The sequence below is a fragment of the Octodon degus genome, unplaced genomic scaffold, assembly GCF_000260255.1.
Source record: "Octodon degus isolate 3935 unplaced genomic scaffold, OctDeg1.0 scaffold00011, whole genome shotgun sequence".
Classification (NCBI taxonomy): Eukaryota; Metazoa; Chordata; class Mammalia; order Rodentia; family Octodontidae; genus Octodon; species Octodon degus.
In genome coordinates this window covers 27301789-27322120 of record NW_004524587.1, presented here as the reverse complement: position 1 = coordinate 27322120, position 20332 = coordinate 27301789, and the positions used below count along the sequence as shown (strand labels likewise).

The 20332-nt window shown below is 39.1% G+C and overlaps 1 protein-coding gene and 1 pseudogene across 3 annotated transcripts in view; both read left to right on the top strand.

The window, feature by feature from the left end:
• Positions 1–20262, top strand: part of Ogfod1 (2-oxoglutarate and iron dependent oxygenase domain containing 1) — a 36727-nt gene extending 16465 nt beyond the window's left edge. For 2 of the 3 annotated variants that reach the window (XM_004625975.2, XM_023709302.1), the window contains exons 3-13: positions 379–425; positions 5353–5453; positions 9816–9932; positions 10995–11086; positions 11301–11429; positions 11893–12006; positions 13808–13887; positions 14132–14436; positions 16717–16839; positions 17344–17402; positions 17883–20262. In XM_004625975.2, coding sequence (XP_004626032.1) covers positions 379–425; positions 5353–5453; positions 9816–9932; positions 10995–11086; positions 11301–11429; positions 11893–12006; positions 13808–13887; positions 14132–14436; positions 16717–16839; positions 17344–17402; positions 17883–18044 — 1329 coding nt within the window. In that variant the 3' untranslated portion in view covers positions 18045–20262. The remainder of the gene's footprint in view (positions 1–378; positions 426–5352; positions 5454–9815; positions 9933–10994; positions 11087–11300; positions 11430–11892; positions 12007–13807; positions 13888–14131; positions 14437–16716; positions 16840–17343; positions 17403–17882) is intronic. The other variant, XM_023709301.1, reaches the window with a different exon arrangement.
• LOC101577638 lies at positions 3305–3643 on the top strand (annotated as a pseudogene).
• Positions 20263–20332: the final 70 nt, after the last annotated feature.

Here is a 20332-nt window from a genome sequence, read left to right as displayed (position 1 = left end):
AGTCTGCATCTTGTACAGCAATTAACCACTAAGAAGAATATATGCAGTGTATTATTTGTTGAAACTGTACTTCCGATTGGATTTGAAACTGTCTCATTGCTATATGTTTATCAATAAAACTTTGAAAAGAAAAAAAAAAAGTAAAGTTCTCTATGATAAATGGAGTATTTTCTCAATGAGCAGGGTACACAAAAACCAAGTAACTTGCCCAAGTCAAATGGATCAGATTTAGTCCATGACCAAAGCTAGGCAGTTAGACTGCAGAGTCCAGCTCGTCCTATGGTGCAACGCCGCCAGAGCCTGCACTGGCCAATTCTGCTGTTTGGCCCTAGTATATAATAATAAAGAAATCTTTGTTTTCTTTCTTTCATGATCAAGTCTGATGATTTAAAGAAGAGAAGGGAGCCTCATATCTCAGCCTTACGGTAAGCAAATAATTGTATTTGTTGGGTATCATATGTGTTAGGTATAGTGGTAAGTACTTTAAATGTGTCTCACATAGTGTTTGCTGACATTATCCTATTTTGCAGAGGAAGAAACAGACTGAGAAATTAACTAGCATCTTTAAGACTACCCAGCTATAGGGCTAGCCAGATAGCTCACCAGACTAAAGCATCTGATTAGGCAGTTGCAGGGACCAGGTTTGATCCCCGGGGTACGCTGAGATGGCTATTGAGACTGGGACTGGGCATGGTGCCATGTGCTTATAATCCCAGTGCTTGGGAGGCTGAAGATAGGAGGATCACTATGAGTCCCATCTACACAGTAAGACCCTGTATACCCTGTACTAAATACATAAAAAAAAAAATTTTTAAAAGACTACCCAGCTAAAATTGAGGGAGCTTGGATATAAACTCAAGTTTGCCTGATTTTAAGGTCTAAATATTTAAAGATAAAAAGGTTGACTTTTTTAGTGGTCAAGGAAACACAAAATAAGAATGGAGATGCCATTTGTCATACTGCTAGGTAGAGAAATACTGGAGGGGAAAAAACCCAAACAGTATAAATTTCTTTACACTGTACATTGCTGCAGCCTTTTATAGAAGATGGTTTGGAAAAATGTATCAGGACCCTTAAAAGTATGTGATTGATTGATTGATTGATTGATTGATTGATTTGCTTTGGTACTGAGGATCAAACTCAGGACCTTGTGCTTACCAAGCAGGCACTTATGCCACTGAGCTATATCCATAGCCCAGTGTATCCTTTTTTGTTTTTTTGGTTTTTTTTGTTTTGTTGTTGTTGTTTTTTTTTTCACGGAACTGGGATTGAACTCAGACCCTTGCGCTTTCCAGACAAGCGCTTATTCTGCTGAGCCATCTCCCCGGCCCCCAGTGTATCCTTTTTAGAAAGTAATTTTACTTACAAAAATTTATCTTGACAAAATAATGATATACTCAAAGATTCTATGAGATTGTTGTAATGTTCATACAGAGCAAAATTATATACAAATTTAAATGGCCACCTATAGAAACTTATATAGGTAATGGTATAAAACAAAGTGGAAAGCTTTATGGCTATTAATGTATGAATATAGCTCAGTGACACAAGTGCCTGCCTGGCAAGTACAAGGTCCTGAGTTTGATTGCCAGTACAAAAAGGAAGTATTTAAATACTAGAATTTAAATACTAGAATTTGTTAGCTGTACTCTTCTTTCATCAATTCAAAGATTTTAGTTTCTATTTTTTACATATATTTTTTTTTTAAATGTCTGTGTGATCCAGTGTCTTACACAATCATGGTTTTATACAAATTTAATTGACAACATTTTGTTCTTAGGTGCAAAGTAATAAATTTTGCAATCAAAGCCTTCTTAAATTCATTGAAATACACTTTTATCGAGAAAAAAGTAAAGATAGTTGACCCATATGATATGATCCTATTTGAGAGGAAAAGGGCTGGGGATAAAAATCAGTAGCATAAGCACCTGCCTGGCAAACACAAGGTCCTAAGTTCAATCCCTGGTACTGCAAAGGAATAATAATAATAATAATAATAATAACAATAATAACTATTATTGTTATTATTAGGGCTGGGGAGATAGCTTGGTGGTCTAAGCACCTGCCTGGCAAGTACAAGGAACCAGGTTCAATACCCAGTATCGCATACTGTGCCGGCCACTGAAACTGGGTGTGGTGGCCCACACCTGTAATCCCAGCACTGGGGAGGCTGAGACAGGAGGATCCCTATGACTCTGAGCTGTGTAGCGAGACCCTGTGCCAAATAAATAAGTAAATACATAAATATAAAAGAGTTTAAAAAAATTTTTAAAGAAAAAAGTACACATATATTGAGATATCTGTATATAATGAAGAACTTAGGAAATGGAATGTTCTAGTAGGATTACAGGGGTTTTTTAAAAACAGTTTCTCTTTACATCTGTGGGATTTTTTTCCCTAGTTTTTCTATAATAAACACATGTTGCTTTATAATAGCTGTTTTTCAACTATCTGGTAGGAGTTGGGGTTTGTTTTTAAATTCTCTTAGCTCTGAGATTTTAATATGTGCTGGTACTCTACACAGACTGTTATTTCTTCTAAATCCTGAAGTATTGCTCATATGTTAATTGTAACGTATAATATTTAAAGTTTATTTAGACTTTTTTCCCTTTAAAGAAAAACAGTCTCACTTTAAGGTATTCCATCTTTAGTTCACAGCAGCCTCTGATAGTCATTTCAGCTGGGACAAGTTATAGTCCATGCCCAAAGGGTCACAACCAGATGGTGTGAGAGCCAGAATTCCCTGGTCATTACAGAAAGCCAATCTTTGTGTTTTTATCTCCTATTTAGGTTCCCACGAGAATTCTCATGAATGAAATTAAAAGTGGTAATGATGTCCAGAAATGAAATCCAAAAAATGATGTCCAGAAAATAAATCTGGCCCTGGCACATTCATAGAAAGGGTAGAAGAATCTTTCTATGGAATAAATTTGTGGAAATTAATGCTACTAGTAAAAGAGTTTGATGATATTAGTTGTTTAAAATAGGAACATTTTATAGAAATGTTTTATCACCCACACTGTCTGGAGCAGCTTGCTATCTTGGTCCTTCTAAATAACTGTTAGTTCTGCCTTTAAAAGTTACAGAACGCTTCTGGTTATACCAACCAAGCATAATATTTTATGGCATATTTTTAGTGGCATATAATATAAAAAGTTATTTGATAAGGAAACAGACCTATGTGGAAAGTTGATATCTAGTTATGAACACCAAATTTGCATTGGGGGCAATTTTAATTATGTATTTTTGGGTCGTGCTGAAGCTGCAGCCTGGGAAGGAGTCAAAGGCACTTCTGTGTGACGTCATGTCTTTCTTTGATGTGCAGAAAAGACGGCATTAGTTTAGATCATCACATGAGCCAAAGTTCTAAACAGCCCTATAGAATTGCTTCTCAATGTCATGTGTTTGAGAAAGAATGGCTAGAATGTGCACATGGAACTGGTGCTACCTGGGTAAATAAAGAGTGCAAGATAGAATATGATGATTTGGTAGAGCGTTTACTTTGGCAGAAAACAATGAAGCACATGAATGCCATCAAGAAGCAGCGGGATAAGCTAATAAAGGAAGGGACGTACACCCCTCCACCTCACCACTTGGGTAAGGAGGAACCTAGGCCCTGAGCAGGGCAGCTGCCAATGGCTGGAGGCTGACCTTCATGCTCTTTTCCACTGCAGTGATTGTTTACTAGAAAACCTCGGTCAAATGTGTAAAAATAAAAATATTATGTCCTAAATAATCATAATGTATTTTTGGACCAGGATCATCAAAAAATACTAATCAAATATCTTAATGTACATGACTTAAATTAATGTAAATCCTTTAAAATTTTTAAAAATCATGAAAGTTAACTTAATTTCAGAAGTTCTTTGGCTGAGTGAGCTATGCATTGTATTAGAGATTTCTGTCCAGGGAGTCAATTTAACTAGTAAATGGAAATGTGCACCATCTTTTTCTTGGTACCTTGTTAGCACCAGAATTATGAAGGATTTTATTGATTCCTGTGCAGTTTGTACGTACTGTCTCTGCAGTATAAAGTCCCTGTGACCTTCTGCAACAGTATCAGCCAAGTGTTCATTGAGTGATGGTACTCAGTGAGTGCTTCTGTGACTGTAATTTGTAAAAGGAAATCTGTTTGTTCTTAGTTCCCATTCTTGGCATCAAGCTCTTAAAACCTTTGGAATATAAGATCAATAAAGGTAAATGAAATGTTAAACCCTTGACTACACCTGAGTGTATATTAATGAGATGAAGTTGGAAAGCCCTGAAGATTTGGGGTGTGGGGCTGGCTGGTATCCAGGGATGCTGACAGTGTGGTTAGAGGGTTGGAACTTTCAGTACTGGTACTCCAACCTTCGAAGGGAAAGAGAGGCTAGCAGTTGATGGCAGTATTCAACGGTGGTGAGTGGTTTGTTTAATTAATCATGCCTGCATAATGCAGTCTCCATAGAAATCCCTAACCAAGAGGGATTCAGTTTGTTGAAAACTTGTAGGTGCTGGGGAACATAGTGGGCCCTTTCCGCAGTGCTTTGCCCATGAATATCTTCCTTTTGGCTGTTCCATGTAGAATGTAAACTGCCCAGCAAAGAACCAAACTTGAGGAGGGTATTGTGGGAATCTGCTATATAGTCCATCTACAGGAATGAGCCTTTTCTGGACTTGAAAGTGCTGTCTGCAGATGAGAGGCAGTCCTAGTGGACTGAGGCCTTACATAGCTAACCTCTTACAGGTAGTGTCAGAACTGAATTGATTTATAAGAATCATTTAGCAGCCAGGTGTGGTGGCTCATGCCTGTAATCCCAGCATTCAGGAAGCTGCAGCAGTAGAATCACCATGGAGTTAAGGCCAGCCTAGGCTACAGTGTGAGCGCAAGGCCAATCTGAACTGTATAGCAAAACCCTGTCTCAAAAAGGCAAAATAAATAAATGAATATAAATAAATAAAAAATTAACCAGTTGGCTTCAGAGTAGTCAATATGGGAAAAGAACACATATTTAGTTTAAAGAAAAAAACAGTTGAATTTTCCACTTTCTTGCTCAAAAACATGTCTCAACAAATCAGTAATTTGGAATGTAGCAGTGATATGGTAAGTTGTTATAACAAAAGCCAAAAGTCCTGCTGTGGTCGGACATACTTTAAATTTAGAAGGAAGAAAATGAAATAAATGAGCCTTGAGAGCTAGGATTTACATTTATTGGTCTTAAACTGTGCAAGTTAAAAGTGTGAAACATTTCTCAGGACCTTTTCGGTGAAATCTCTTGAATAAAATGTGACCTCCAGGAAAACAGTTGTGGCATGGATCCAGAGAGAGCCCACACTGTGGTATAACAAGTCATCTTTTGTTTATACTTCTAGGAAACTTCTCTTTGAAGATTTCCGGGCCTGGCTTTCTGACATTTCTAGCATTGACCTGGAACCAACCATTGACATGTCCTGTGCTAAGTATGAATTCACTGGTAAGGAAGGCAAAGTTGTCTGTAAGAGTTAGAGGCTTTAACTCCATGATAATGTAAAGGTACCATCTGTGTATCAAAACACTGGCCTTAATGTTCCTTCATAGTTAGGATCTAGGCTGTAGACTTTACCACCTTATTGGATGAGATAAGGGAATAATTTCCTTTGGGAATATGATGAAAGCTACTGAGCATATTTTGAGAAAAGTGCTCATAACGCACATGTGTAGCAACTTTGCATACAGCATCGGGACAGTTAAAGATAATAAATTTTGTTCATGGACTCCCTAAGAAACAACCATCTCAATGCCTTTTTTTTTTTTTTTTTTTGAAAGTAGTAAGTGAATATATGCATAAAGGAACAAGTTCAAGCACAATAGAAGGATTCTGTGTTGATGATGGTCACCTCTCTGCACTTTTTTTTCTTTTTTAGTAGCCATTGTCACGAGTTTAGGGTGCATCCTTCTATTTCTTTTCAGGGCACATAATTATACTTTCAAATACAAGTTTGGGGAATTTTTGTTTTTTTGTTTTGTACTAAATAAAATTATGGCTGAAAGTGGCAGCACATACCAGTAATCTCAATACTCCAGAGGCTGAGGCAGTGCTATGAGTTCAAGGCTACTGCAGGCTACATACTGAATTCAAAACCAGCCTGAACTAGGCTGGAGAGGTAGCTCCGCGGTATAAATGCCTGCCTGACAAGCACCAGGATCTTGGTTTGATCCCTGGCACAACATGCTGTGCCAGGGGGGAACTACCCGCTCAGGCCCCCCTCCTGTACCTCTGTTGGACAGGAGCTTTCTTTCACTCAGTAAATATATTCTGCTCATTAAAAAAAAAATGCTGTGCCAGCCACTGAAGCCGGATGTGGTTTCGTGGGGAGAAACAGCAGCAGGAATGAGAAAGATAGACAAGAAGACAAAGCTGGGCTAGGTGGTGGCCAGTCTGCCTAGTAGACAAGACTGATTTGCCAGCACCATGAGACCTATGTTTCTTTATACTTTTGCAAAGTTAGTAAGGTGTGACACAAGGTTGCCTGGTGACTAATAGCTAACATTAACTAGTCAGGATGCTTATCTCAGGACTGAGGTAGCTTGTTTGCTTTAGGCATTGAGCTCATTCCCGCCTACACACCTTTGACTGATTTTCCAGCTTCCACAGCTCTCAACTGGCGCATGCCTGTAATCCCAAGGCTAGGGAGGCTGAGACAGGAGGATCACTATGAGCTGTGATCAAATACATTAAAAAAAAAAAAGCAGCCGAACTACATGGTGAGATCCTTTCTCAGTCAATCAGTCCATATAAATAAATTAAGCCTTGATTTGGGTTTCCTATTATATATTGTCCTGGGGAAATTGAAATTGATAACTTTTAGGGGGATAACGTGAGTGATACCTATGAAAAGCCATGTTATATATCTTTATTAATTTGAAGTAATGTCAGCCTTATCAAAAAGTGGCAAGCCCAATACAAATAATCAGTTTCCTATTTTACCTAAAAGTAAATTGCAGTTATATTTCTTACCACTGGATTACTTCAGAACTTTCTGTAACGAATATACTGTCCTGCTTGAAAGTAGTAATCAGCAAAATCAGCAAATGAGCACCCAGACATCATTCCTGCTTGGCCCACAGGGCCCATTTACATTTAGTATTTGGTTCTCACTAGCAAAAGGGTCCATTTTATCATTGCACATTTACTGGTTATGTCTGTCTTTCTCAGCCCAGAATAACTTTTCAGTCCTTTCTGGACTTCAGGATCTTGGTGCTTCTGAGGATTTACAAGCAAGTTATTTTGTAGTACTTTGGTAATCCATTTGAATTTGTCTGATGTTTCCTCATAATTAAGTTCAAGCCACGAGTCTGCACCAAGAGTAAATTCTGTTCTTTCACTATGTCCTACTAGGTGGGACAGTTTCTGTTACGTTATTAATGGAGTTAACTTTGACTACTTAGTGTTGGTTGATATAAGTTTGCCCACTATTCTTTTTCCTTTGTCACTCTGTATTTTCTAAAGAGATGCTTTAAAATTATATAATTATCCCATTTCTCACCAAATTTTGTTTCACTTGTTTTAACATCCACTGATGTTTTTTGCTAAGTTATTCCAATGGAAGTTGCCAAATAGTGATTTTTATAATGCATTCATTTCTTCTATATTTATTAGCTATCGTTTCTTTCCCCATTATTTACTCATTCACTTATATTGGTATAGGTTTATGGTATGCTGTCCCTATAATGGACTATTTGGGGCTTTTGGGGTTTGGGTTGTTGTTGGCTTTGGGTTTTTGGTTTTTGTTTTCTCCTGGTACCAGAGATTAAACCCAGGGCCTTGCACAAGCTAAGCAAATGTTTTACCACTGAGCTTTTTTATACAACCCTTTATTAAATTTTATTTTGAGACAAGGTCTCACTAACATACCCAGGCCAACCTTGAATTTGCCACCCTTCTACCTGAGCCCCTGAGTAGATGGAATTATAAGCATGTGCCACCACACCCAAGTATAATAGTTTGTATTATGATATTGATGCTTATAGTGTCCTGGGGTTGATCGAGAAGAGCATGTTCAAACTGACATCTGTATCATTTTGCTGTGTCCCCATTTCATTTTTTACTTGCTGTAAAACAAGAATTTTCAGGCTTACATTTTCTTTCCCAAGTCCAAGAATAACCTAGTTAGCCATTCTTTTCAAGAACTCTAGTTCCTTTTAGGGAACAATGATACTTAATAATCAAGGTCTGGATTCTCGGTGTCTTTGCCATTGAGACCCCAGACTCTTTCATTATAATGCATGTATGAATATACACATATACATGGATGCATACACAGGTATTTATATGTATTGCTATATCTATGTGTATATAGATTTAGGAAATTGAATTGACATTGTTCCACCAGTTTTAATTATACAGACAGCACAGAGGAGCCTGGTGGTACACCTGTAGTCCTAGCACTCTGGAAGCTGAGACAGGAAAGTCACCACAAGTTCAAGGCCAGCCTAGGCTATATAGTGAGTTCCAGACCAAACTGCACTACCAAGCAAGACCCTGTCTCAAAAAAATCAAAGAAACCAGCGCAGGGTTTGTTAATAGATTTCTTCTTTTTCCATATTTCTTCTTTTCCTTCTTCAGCAGTGAGAAACCAGAATCCCATTCTCTTCAATATGTTTCTTATTGGCACAGTCCTGTGTGTCAGCTGTCTCAGGCCACTATGGTCTTCTCTTCTTTTCAACCCCACATAGATGGCTGCCTTGCTCAGCCCACCATGTGGCTTTAGAAATTTAGCTTAAGCAGTTAATAGGAACAGGTATGAAAAGATTGATAGATAATATTCATTAAAGCACTCTAATAGCCAAAAAACGACTTAATCAGAAGTAGGAGACCAATTAAAGAGGGAGGAAAGTAAATTTCTATTCATATAGTTGAATATAAATTTCGATTCATATAATAGAATTCATATTCGTAAAATAGAATACTTTAAAAAGGATTAAAAGTATTCTATTAAAAGTGATGTTAAGGGGCTGGGGAGTTAGCTCAGCAGCTTGAGGGCAAAGTCCTGAGTTTAATCCCCAGTACCAAAACAAAAAAAAAAGAAAAAAGAAAAAAGACAAAGTGATGTTAAATGGACATATTGATCTGGAAGGCAAGCCACAGGTAGTCACATTGGGATACCTTTTTTAAAAAAGTAAATACCTTTATATAGGTAAAATATATATTAAAATATTATTAATGATGATATATAGATTTATCTGTATATGTGGTACGTTTTTCACTGTTTATAGAGTTTTGTTTTGTTTTTTAACATTTATTTATTTAGTGTGTGTATGTGTGTGTGGCCAGCTCAGCCCACCAGAGGGCGCAGCTGGCTGGCATGTGGTGCTGGGGGATCGAACCGCGGTCCCTGTGCTTTGCCAAGCTTGTTCCAAGTAGGTGCTTTAGACCACTGAGCCATCTCTCCAGCCCCTATAGAGTTTTGTTTTTTTTTTATATTGGCTTTTATTTCGGTACTTAATAAGAAGAAACACGTGTCTTTTTTTCTTTTCTTTTTTTTTCCCCAATATTTGGTATTGAACCCAAACACTGAGCTATACTCCCAGCTGTTTTTTATTTTTATTTTGAGACAGGGTCTCACTCAGTTACTAAGTTTCTCAGGCTGGGCTTGAACTTGGCCTCCTCTTCCTTCAGCCACCTAACAAGTATGTGCCACCATGCCTGGCAAAGAAGCATGTCATTTTTTAAAGCCGAGGGACATTTAAACCTGGAGCTGACATTACAGCTGAATATCAGATGAACTGATACTAAAAGTAGGGGTCAGATAGCAGGTGTACTCGGGGACCTAAGATGTCCGTTAAAATTTTGCAGATGCCCTGCTGTGCCATGATGATGAGCTGGAAGGGCGCCGGGTGGCCTTCATTCTGTACCTGGTTCCTCCCTGGGACAGTGCCCTGGGGGGCACCCTGGACCTGTACAGCACTGATGGTAAGATGGGTGCATGTGGTCATTCCTGAATTAAAACCAAGCTGACTCAATAGCACTTTGAAGGCCATGAAAGCCACTTGTTACAGTGGCTACCTCAGGAGGGATTAATGCCAGCCCGGACAGCCACTCATTGAAGCTGTACTGAAAATAGTCATTACTCCAGAGATAAAATTAGAATTGATTTAAGATGAGAAATATCCCACAATGAAGGTCATCATTATATACTGCTACTGTGTACTCATAAAAATTCTAATTAAAATTAAAACGCTGAAAAAAGACATCTCAAGAAAAATTTTCTCAGATATCTGAAGAGCAGATGACTTGATTTTGAAAGTCAGAAACTACAGAGTATATAAAAGAGATGGAAGCTGGCCAGATCAACGAATCAAAGTAGGGACTGGGGTTCAAAAATTAAATAAATAAATAAAAAAAATTTTTTTTAAAGATGAAAAATAGACCCTGCTTCTAAATACTGACTGTGGCAGGGGAGACAGCATACACAGATGCCTGTGGTTATGCATCTGACAGGACCAGGAAGTCAAGGTTTTTTTGAAGGATTTTGTGTGGGGGGGGGTGGGGGGCGGGGACTGGCTCAGGATTCCTTAAGGGCAAGTCTGGTAAAGCATGAGAAAATGTTGAGATAGATTTTTTTTTTGGCTGGCTCAGGATGCCTTAAGGGCAGGCATGAGGATCTCGGAATTGAGCCACAGTATCCTGAGCCTAACTGCCTTTGCTTACGCAGGCACTTAAAAGAACTGAGCTAATGGGCAGGCCCCCATCAGGGTTTTTTTTGAATGACTGATACCACAAGCTGATACCAGGAAACTTCCAGAACTTACTTTAGCCCTTATCAGTTTTAAACAGATGATATGGTAAGAACATATCACCTAGAAAAATGAGCAAGCATGAATGAAACAGATGGAAGGGGGTGGTTTATTAGACTCTAATGGGTACTTCCACATAACCTCAGAAATTTGAGAGTTGTCAGGAGTGAAGTGAAGTAGCCTGGAAGCGGTTAATGACACTGAGCCATATTTGTGGATATGTTCTCTCCCGGTACAGAACACTTTCAGCCGAAGCAGATCATCAAGTCTCTTGTCCCTGCATGGAACAAACTGGTTTTCTTTGAAGTGTCTCCAGTATCCTTTCACCAGGTAAAGATTGTAAGCTATAAATACAGCAGTATACAAGTACTAAGGACAGTTTTTTTAGCTATCTATTATCTAAATGTGACAGTTTTTAGCTGGGCTTGTGAACTGACCAGGATGCTTTCACACCTAGCATGAAGGATCCAAGGGTCCATGTGCCTTGGCTTGTATTCTTCCTTCTTATTCATTTGTTGATGTGCAGTTGCTGCTGTCTTTTCAGGTGTCTGAGGTCCTTTCTGAAGAAAAGTCGCGTTTGTCTATCAGCGGCTGGTTTCATGGCCCTTCACTGACCAGGCCTCTTGCCTACTTTGAACCCCTCGAACCTCGGTACCCTCACATCCCAAAAGATGTAAGGACAAATTATAAGGATTCTTATTTTAGGAGTTCTAGCATCTCATTTTCTGAGTTTAAAATTAGGTCTTCCTGATAAAGAAACTAGAATTGGAGCTTGCACCTTCTGGTTTTCTTAGATAAACTTGTAATTTTGTGTTTCTCGGGCAGTTTCCCAGTACTTTATGCTTCATGGGAGTCACTTACACAGTGAAGATTTGCATGTATTTTAGTTAGTGTGAAAGATAGAAGAAAAGGGCTGATGAGATGGCTCAGTGGTCTAAAGCACCTACTTAGAACAAGCTTAGCAAAGCAGAGGGACTGCGGTTCAATCCCCCAGCACTACATGCCAGCCAGCCCTGCCCCCTGGTGGGCTGAGCTGACCACACACACACACACACACACACACACACACACACACAGATAGAAGAAAAAAAGAGCAATTATTATTAACTGTCTTGTATCTGCTGCTTCTTTGTAAGCATGAAATCCTGTATGAGTGGATCAACCCTTCTTATCTGGACATGGAATATCAAGCTCAAATTCAAGAAGAGTTTGAAGAAAGGTCTGAAATTCTCCTGAAGGAATTTCTGAAGGTAAGTCAACATATCTTGTTCAGCAGGCAAACTTGCCTCTTGAATGGGTGAATAGCTAGCAGGAAGAGAATTTTGTTTTCCTTCTGGCTCTATATTTTATCTGTCTTAAGTAAAATACAGAAATGATAATAGTACACATTGGTGTTAGTTGTATGCTTAGTAGATTAAGAATCTCTTGGATATTCTCATTAGTCTAGAACTGCTTTCTGTTATTTATTTTTGTGATACCAGGGATTTGAACTTAGAGTCTTGCACATGGTGGGCAAGTCCTCTAATACTGTACTCCATCCTCAGCCCTTTTTTAAATTTTATTCTGAAACAGGGTCTTGCTAGGATGTCCAGGCTGGCCTTGAACCTGTGATCCTTTTGCCTCAGCTCCCCTACCAGCTGGGATTATAGGTCATTAAAGACCATTGCACTCAGTTTTTCTAGAACCTTATCAGACAATGCACACAGGCACATAAAAACCCTGAAAGGGAGTTGTTTATTACCTAGTTGCCTTTCTATTCCTTTGATGAGTATGATACTTATATTTTGTTTGATGCTTATTTTTAACACTAGATACTGTTAATTATACTTCAGCAATATCATTTTTACATTTTTTATTATTTTTTACAGTATCAGAGATTACATACTAGAAAAATGTTCTAGCACTGAGCTGTATCCCCAACTCTTTTTATTTTGAGACAGAGTCTTACTGAGTTGCTCAGAATAGGCTCAAACTTGCAATCCTCCTGCCTCTGTCTCCAAAGTAGCTGAGATTATGGGCATGTACCACTGCACCCAGAAATCAACATCTACTCATGAATGTTTGGCAGTGATGAGGCAATTTTTTACAATGAAAAGAGATCTGAAATCAGAAGACCTATATGTACATCCTGGCTCTGGTTTTACTAACCTGGGTAAATGACTGCATTTGTCTGGGTATTTATTTTATCATCAGCTATATTAGGGTAATACCTGCCTTGTTTTTTTTTTTTTTTTTTTTTTTTGTGGAAATCTGTGAGGGCTACGTGACGTAACTAGTGCTTCCCAGTTCGCCGTGGGCCCAATGGAATCATATTCCCAGGAGCTGTTCCTCCATGAAACGAGGTGGAGAGGGTCTGCATGCTCTCTCCCTTCCTTGGAGTTTTATAGCTGGCATGTAGCATATTATGGGATTTGAGAAGTATTATAGTAAATAAACGTATTTAACTAATTTAATTGCACTTAAACCATGCTATAAGGTATTTTTTCCTCTTTCACATGTTTATAGCTAATAGGGGCCGCTAGTATTCCTTGTAAAATTTTAACAGAATTATAGAATTCTGTTACAAAATTGGAAACCAATGTAAAGCCTCTTGGGGATTATGTAATAGATTAACCAACTTTTGTGTTAGCATTCAACCTTTTGAATTTAGAAAATTCATTAAATGAGGGCCAAGAAAATCTGCTTTAGTGTAGAAACTTCCCTTGTAACAACCCTCACTGTAATGCAGTTAATCCTTTTCCTCACTATAGCCTATGCATTAGAAAGTCTCTATTATACTCCTTGTTTTGTAAATCTAAGAATTAGAGATTGAAGACAGGCAGGCACCTAAAGGAATGCTCGCATTGACACTCAGGTCTCCTAGCTAAGCAAGATGACACTGTATCCAGTCTATGCCCTGACTTCACAGTGGTAGATCTAGTGGGAAAGAGGTGAGTGTTCCATGAAACTTAGGAATCAGGGAGACTGAAGTTTTATAAAGCTGCTACACCTGCCAGAGCTGTGTGGGTTCATAGGAATTGCTAACTGCTTCTTTATTTGCTCATTTTCTAGCCTGAGAAGTTCGCAAAGGTCTGTGAGGCATTGGAGAAAGGAGAGGTTGAATGGACTAGCCATGGTCCCCCTAACAAAAGGTAGAACCCGTCATCCAAGACATCTGCATCTGCATTCCGCATCTTCCTTTTTGGTCTGCACAGCTCACCTCCAAAAATAGGGCACTGGCATCTTTTTCTGTTCCAAGGGGTATCCAGTAGCAGGCCTACCAACTCACCATTGTGAGAAAGGTTTGGGGAGACAGGTCAAAAGTAATGATCAGCATGTGGTCCAGGCGTAATTGTACTCATAGGGCTTGATGAACTCGACGTTGCTGCTTTTCAGATTTTATGAAAAAGCTGAGGAGAGTCAGCTGCCTGATGTACTGAAGGACTGCATGGAGTTATTTCGCTCGGAGGCACTGTTCTTGCTGCTTTCCAACTTCACAGGCCTGAAGCTTCACTTCTTGGCCCCTTCAGAAGATGAGCTCAAAGACAAGACAGAGGGAGAAGCAGCTTGTACAACTGGTAGCACTGAAGAGGGGACTAGCCATAGCTCCTCAGAGAATAATCAGGCAGCCATTAGTAACAACAGCCAACAAAGCAGTGAACAGACAGATTCGGCACCAGAGGAAGAAGTAGCAAAGAAAAGTAAGTTGGTGTCAGGATCTGTCTTTATTTACCTTTAACCATTCACTGTACAATGATTCATTCACTCAACAAATAGTTCTTGAGGATCTACTGCTGTGCTCAGCCCCATAATTCAGGAGTTGGGACACGAAGCAGACAAGGTTGTTGCTTTCCTGGAGTAGTTTACAAGCTGGTAGGAAAGAATACAGACAGATTGAATGTATACATATGCATAAACAAGAAAACGTACATGGCATTGTAATAGAGTTACATGAGAAGGAGTGACTGAGAAGGTGAGCAGGTGATCCAGAAAATATATATACACATAGGTTTATAATGGGGTTAGGTGGGGGCCACCAAGATAGCTCAGCAGACTGAAGTGCCTGCTGAAGTAGAGCACAGCAGCTAGGGTTTGACCCCGGTGTGCTGAGACAACAATTGAGACTGGGCGTGGTGGCGCATGCCTATAGTCTCAGTGCTTGAGAGGCTGAAAACAGGAGGATCACTACGAATCCAGTATGTGTAGTGAGGCCCTATAGATCCCATACTAAATACATAAAAAAAATAAAATAAGGTTAATATAATGGGATTAGGCCTTACAGATTTTTCTGTAATCTTTTTTTCTCACTTAGTATTTCACAGGGGCAAACATTTTATATCCTTTATAGTAACAGATCTACACACTCTAGGAAGCCCTTGCCTTCCCCAACCAGTGCAGCTTTGCATACTTATGTTTCCTGTGCAATGTTCTAATAATTTTATTGACGTAGCGTATCTCATTGCATGACTTTAACCAACCTCAGGTGGTATGTTTGGGTTCTTTCTAACTCTCCACCATCATGAGAACAGCTTCTTAGGACTGTAGGTGTTAATAGGGCTGACCTCAGAAGCTAAGCCAGTTCAGGCCTGGTTAGTACATGGATGAGAGAAGAGAAAGTGCAACATCAAAAACTGTATGTTTTGGGCCAGGGAGATGGCTCAGTAGAATAAGCGCTTCCCTGGCAAGCGCAAGGGCCTGAGTTCAATCCCTGGTTCAAAAAAAAAAAAACAAAATCTGCATGTTTTTCTTTTTTTTAGTACTGGGGATTGATTTTATTTTGAGGGAGGGTCTTGTAAAGTCACTAAATTATACAGAGTAGGCTCAAACTCATAATCCTCCTGCCTCAGCCTCCTATAGTGCTAGGATTATAAGTATACACCACCATGCCAATAGACTGCTCAGAATTTTAAAGCAATTGTTACGTTTTGTTCCCTAAAACTTGTATCAGTCTGTCTTCCCACCAGCATTCTATTTGAAAGGCAGCTATGCTCACCACTATACCACCAGCGCAGGCCAGCATTCTATTTGAGTCTGTCCTTTCTGGCAAATTAATTATTATTCTGTTTTATTTTCTAACTGCTTGTTCTGTGGATAAGAACAAGCATTTACCTTTCATTGATTAATAGTGTATGGTTTTAAGTTTTCTTTATATTTATTGGGCATTTGAGTATCTTGCCTTTTGTCATTTTCAAACCTATTGTAAAAAATTTATTTATGGGATTATTAACCCTCTATTCTATGTGTTCTGCAATTTTGTTCAGCATGATTTAGCTTTTCTTTTCATGGGTGTGCCAGCCATCAACCCAAGGGTCTCATGCATGCTGGGCAAGTGTTCCCCACTTACATACTGTACAGTGCTATAGTAGACAGATCTATATCTCCTTGCCTGGATTCTGCTTTTGGTAGTAACACATTGAGAAATCTCTTCCCTTCTTCAAGATTCAATAGTACTCAAGTTCCAAAAATTTATGTATTTGGAGATGATTCTAAATTTAAAATTTAGTGGGCCAGCCAAATAGCTCAGCAGATTAAAGTGCCTGCAAGCATGTGCAGGGGCCTGGGTGTAATCCTCAGGCCTGCTGTGCTGGCCCCGCCCCCAGGGGCACACTGAGACAGCAATTGAGACTGGATGTGTAGGTGAGCCTCTAATCCCAGCCCTTGGGAGGCTGTAAACAGGAGAATCAATAGGAGTCCAATCTAGTAGTGAGACCCTGAACACCCTATAGCCCCTTCCCTAAAAATAATTTTTTTAATTTTATATTTATTACAAAGAAAGTGAAATTTAACTTCCTTTCCCCTCAAATAGACCTAGTAACGTCTGACAATCATTTATAAGATTATATGGATGGTGGTAGCTAAAGATTTACAAGAATAGTTTTACCTTAACTGCTGTGATCACCAAGTGTCAATTCTTCACTCTAGTATTTGTCTTAGAGTTATCTGTAAAATTTATTGGTCTTTCTTCTGTTGTTTTTTCTTAGAGTCAAGTGTCCCCACCTGCCAGGGGGAACTGAGGCGTTGGAGGACTGGTCACTACACTTTAATCCATGACAACAGCCAGACGGAATTTGCCTTGGACTTAGTTCTTTATTGTGGCTGCGAAGGTAAGGAGGACAAAAAGCAGAGAACTGTTTGCTTAGAGGACCAGTCTCTCCTGAATGATTCTCTCCAGCTAAACCAACTCAAAAATGATTTTTCTATAGCCAAGATTTCCTGTCACAGGATCTCACAGTTCTGTAGGATGTTGAGTGTCATGAATTTCAGTCACACAACTCAAAGTATAATTTATATCTGACCTAGGAATGGGAGATGGACTCTACCATAGTTTTACCCCCAGGCCTCTTCTCCCACCCATAGCTCTCAGGTAATTGCCTTTCTAAGTATATTTAAAATTGAAGTCTCTCAATTTTCTTACTCAGCATCAAGTAAGATTGCATTCCAGTTTATCTGTGGGAGATTGGGCCTTTTAGGGAAAGGGACTCTTGATACAGACGGTAAGCTCACAAGCTGTAGATCTGGTGACTTGTGAATCCCAGAGCTCTCACTTCCTGTGGGTGAGTCAACCCTTGTGGCCAGAGCTCTCTGAGTGCTGGGTTTTCTCTTGCTAGGCTGGGAGCCAGAATATGGTGGCTTTACTTCCTATATTGCCAAAGGCGAAGATGAAGAGGTAAGGCGCTCCTTACGCAAATGCTCCATTTCACTTCACAAGAAAGCTTTCATTCTTCAGAGACCCAATTTCTATGACCTCTGCCAGCATCTTTAGCTAAGTAGTCTTTGTTGTAATGCCTGGCAGTGGCTCTTAATTTCTACAAGAAAATACTCGGCATAGAATAAAGATGCTAAAGGATAATTACTAAGCATTTGTTCTACCTTACTGAGAAATTGCAAATTTCTTACAAATCTTTTCCCACAAATCTTCTAATGTCATTAGAAATACATGCATTAACTAAACCTTTCTGGGTATTTGCTGATAGAATGGAGCTTGTTATAAAATGCCTTAAAAACCAGAAGAAAGTTTATTTTCCTCTTTCAAAAAATCCCCTATCCCCATCTTAGATGTGTGCTATAGAAACTATTTTGTACTAATTTTTGAAGAGTTGAGAAGGAGTTCTGTGCTGTGAAATGTCATTGTATTTGCCTTTTTCAGTTGCTAATAGTGAATCCAGAAAACAATTCTTTGGCATTGGTCTACAGAGACAGAGAGACTCTGAAATTCGTCAAGCATATTAACCATCGAAGCCTCGAACAAAAGAAAACTTTCCCAAACAGAACTGGTTTCTGGGACTTCTCATTTGTGTATTATGAATAGCAGGGCTGGACAGAGCTGAACCAAAGACACCCTCATTTGGTCCTGGGGGTCTAGAAGAGCAAGGCAGGGAGAGCTCTGTGGCAAGCTCTCCAACAGTGTTCTTCAATGCTTGTCCTTAATCAGATTCGTGATTGTCTTCAGCCTATACCTTGAGCTTGGAGTATTTGTCTCTTGATTTTCTCTTTCCTGGTCCTGGAATTGAAGCCAGGGCTTCATGTATGCTAGGCAGTGCTCTGTCACAGAGCTACATCCCCAGCCCTTATTTTTAAAAAGGTTTTTTTTTTTCCTTTTGAATATTAAGTTCTTTGTCTTGTGTATTGATTGCCTTGACCATTTTTTTGAACTTCAGTGATTTTTTTTATTATTTATATTGTATGAGAAAAATCTAACAATATAATCATTTTTGAATGCACAGTTCAATGTATTGAGAACATTCACAATGTACAACCCAGCAGTCACCACCCGTGTCTTACACTTTTTCCATCTTCCAAAACTGAAACTCCATATACTAGCTCCCTACTTTCCCCACCCCACCCGCTACTGTTCTCCTTTCTGTTTCTGTGGACTGTTCATACTCCTCATCAGTTCAATCACAGTGTTTGTGTACATCATAGGTGTTTTGGTGACTTATTTCGCTTATCATAAAGTGCTCAAGGTTCATCGGTGTTTCTCCCTGGGTGTTTCCTTTTTTCTTATGAGTGACTGCAGAGTCTGTTTTTCCCAGTCACATTGGTATGAAGACAAAGACAGACCTTTAACCTGGTTCATGCTGGGCCTTAGAGGGCCGACCCAGTGTGAGTCATTATAGTCCCTTTCCCACTGCATGTGGGCTGCATTTTAGGGGAATTCCCCAGGATACGCTAGTCAGCTGATGTGTGGTGTCACTTCCTGGAAGAGGTCTGGATAAAACCATGTGGCCTCAAGAAACTTCAGCAGCTTGGTAAAAAGGACAGGCTGCTCATTGCCCTGTTGTGGCCACCACTGCCTTTCCACCCGGAGCCATGGCTTGAGTCCAGCCTCACACATTGGCTTTCACTTGCCTAAATGCTGCAGCTCTAACTGTAGAACTAGTTGGCTTTCATCCTGTAAGGGACCCAGAGCTAAGAAGCCACATCAAAATGCAATGCGCTTTCCATTCTGTTCTCTTCACTTCTCCACAGGACTCTGTCTTACCTCCTGGTATGTGTGTGAGGGCAGCGGGTGGGTAAAGATGGTATTCTCACTCCACCTTACACTGTTTGCCTCTTGACTTCCATTCTCTTTTCTGTTACTTGATGTTCCAGTAGTTTTCAGTATGGGTTATTTATTTTTGGTACCAGAGATTGAACTCAGGCTCTTGCACTTGCCAAGCAGGCCCTTATGCTGCTGAGCCATCTCCCAGGCCTGGGTTATTTATTAATAGGAAAAGCATTGCACCTTTAAACTTTTCAATTATTCTTCCTCATCTCCTAAAATTTGTTCCAGAGTTTAAAGAGTTCTATTTTTAGTTTGATGATTTTTGAAAAATTGTGATATATCACAACCAAGAAAACACATCTTAACATGTATGGCCATTATTTTTATACATATAGCAATATTAGTTATAAAACAGTATTTGTAATCCTGACCCTCTCTACAGAGGCTAGTGTATTTATGTTATAGGGTTGGTTTGTTTTAATGTATTTGATACAGGATCCCACTATGCAGCTCAGACTTGTAGTGATCCTCCTGTTTTCAGCCTCCCCAGTGCTGGGATTACAGGTGTGCACCACACCCAGTCTTGGTGGCTAGCTCACTTTGCCTGGGAGTGAGGCCAGTGCAACATGTTATATTTTAGTTTATAACAAAAAGTCTAAAATATAAAAATGAAAAATATTGAAAAACAAAAGTATGTAGAAATAAGGACATAAAATAATTTTGTATAGCAGTACAGTGTGTTTTATGCTATGTCTTAATTATAAGTCAAAAAAAAAAAAGCTTTATGGCTGGGGTTACAGCTCAGCAGCACAACACTTACCTAGCAAGGGCAAGATTGTGAATTTGATTTCTGGTACAAAAAATGTTTTAAAAGTTTATAAAGTTACATACAATAAGTAAAACTTATTGAAATGTAGAAAGTATTGTTTATAGGTTTAGTAGCCATGGAAAAAATTACGCCATATGGCCTAGGTGTGCATTAGGCTATACCGCCTAGATTTGTGTAAGAACACTGTATGGTATTTATATAAAAATGAATCTGCCTCAATTTACGACTGCTTTGTTTTTGGGTTGGTTTTTTTTTTTTTTTTTTTTTTTTTTTTTTTTTTTTT